The 1527-nt window shown below is 33.4% G+C and overlaps 1 protein-coding gene across 6 annotated transcripts in view; it reads right to left on the minus strand.

The window, feature by feature from the left end:
• Positions 1-56: 56 nt before the first annotated feature.
• LOC117111725 (transcription initiation factor TFIID subunit 7-like) overlaps positions 57-1527 on the minus strand; it is a 4861-nt gene continuing 3390 nt past the window's right edge. For 2 of the 6 annotated variants that reach the window (XM_033254725.1, XM_033254742.1), the window contains exon 4: positions 57-522. In XM_033254725.1, the coding sequence (XP_033110616.1) occupies positions 391-522 (132 nt within the window). In that variant the 3' untranslated portion in view covers positions 57-390. Of the gene's footprint in view, positions 523-997; positions 1057-1527 lie in introns of all 6 variants that reach the window. The other 4 variants (XM_033254734.1, XR_004445913.1, XM_033254739.1 and 1 more) reach the window with 4 other exon arrangements.

Here is a 1527-nt window from a genome sequence, read left to right on the forward strand (position 1 = left end):
ATATATATACATAGAACTGAACAAGAGAGAAATTTTTATGATCATAGTATCTGAGAATAGGATTTAAAAAAATTATTATTAAGGATTTTTTTTAAATATGGCTGACAGTTTATATGACTGTTATGTTAAGACATGACAAAACCAGCACCATGACCACAAAAAAAAAATTGACTTGTTAATATATTTTTATTCTCCACATTGTAATCTTTAAAATGATGGGTCGTTTACTGGAATCGACTCACTATTACTAAAGTTATGAATAAAAGTATTACAGCTTCTCTGTACTAAAGTACACAATACTGACACATTCTTTGCTAATTACTCATTTACTGACAGTTTGCTGGTTTTAGGATGACAAGCCTCAAATGTTAATTAAATAACTGCTGCTACTCACAATTTAAACAACAGATAAAATTCCTCAAAATAGTATAAAACGGATGAAAGGATACGGACTCTGATAGCTGTGCTGTCCATTCTTAGTAGTCTTTTCACTTCTTTCTCAATATCTGGTGATTCTATGTACTGCAAGAAGAAAGTAAAAGAATAAATATTGAAATGTATTTAAAACATCCATCTTTAATGATAATTCATTCTTGTATCCAGCAGCATGGCAAAATATTATAGTAGTAATGTTTTGCCCTCATTTTGCCGTATCTGACGTATTATCATACCGAATACTCAGTACATACTAGCGCCATAACCACTAGACCTTGCGCTATCGACCTTGGTACTGCAAATGCTATTATAATGTGTGATTTTGAATTAGGAAAATAACAAAGGAGTGATGTCTTGCCCTACCTGATGTATTATTGTACCAAATACTCAGTGCGTTCCCAAATACTAGTAAAAAAAAATTTCAAGTGATTCGGGTGGGAATCGAACCCACGACCTCCAGGTAACTAGCCTGGTGCCAATGCCACTAGAATACCGAGTCACTGTTGTATCCGATCCCCAAGTGGCAGCGAGTATGAGAAAATGTTATCAGAGTTAGACATACCTATTTCTTGGCTGTTTTTCTGAACCTTCATTTTCTCACATTCTTTAGTGGAGGTGTTACTGAAAAAAGGGTAATTTGAAGAAATTAAAAGATAGTTCAAAAGTAAATGTCAAAACAGACAAATTTTTATCAACATATGAATTTATAAAACTGATTAATCTTTCTCCTGAAGATGAATAAAATAATCGACCTCAAACACCAAACAATACAGTAGAACCTCGATTTTACGTACGGTACGGGACCAGAGGGCGTACGTAAATCGGGGGATTCGTAAAATAGAGGTTGGGTTAAATTTGTGGTAACCTTTGACCTAATACGTACGTAACGCTCAATAAACGTATGTATAAACGAATGATGTTAACTAGGCTAGACCTAGCCTCTAGGCCTACGAATAAAACCATTTGTTTAGTGTTTTTATTCATCACTTTACGATGTCATAATAAAGTATTCAAATAAAACCATATGTCTTGTGTATCTACCGTAAAGAATATGAAAATATTGTAAGATTACCTATACGACAAAGGTATAAC

This window comes from Anneissia japonica, unplaced genomic scaffold, assembly GCF_011630105.1.
Source record: "Anneissia japonica isolate Jap-2015-1 unplaced genomic scaffold, ASM1163010v1 scaffold14557_len124090_cov123, whole genome shotgun sequence".
Taxonomy (NCBI): domain Eukaryota; kingdom Metazoa; phylum Echinodermata; class Crinoidea; order Comatulida; family Comatulidae; genus Anneissia; species Anneissia japonica.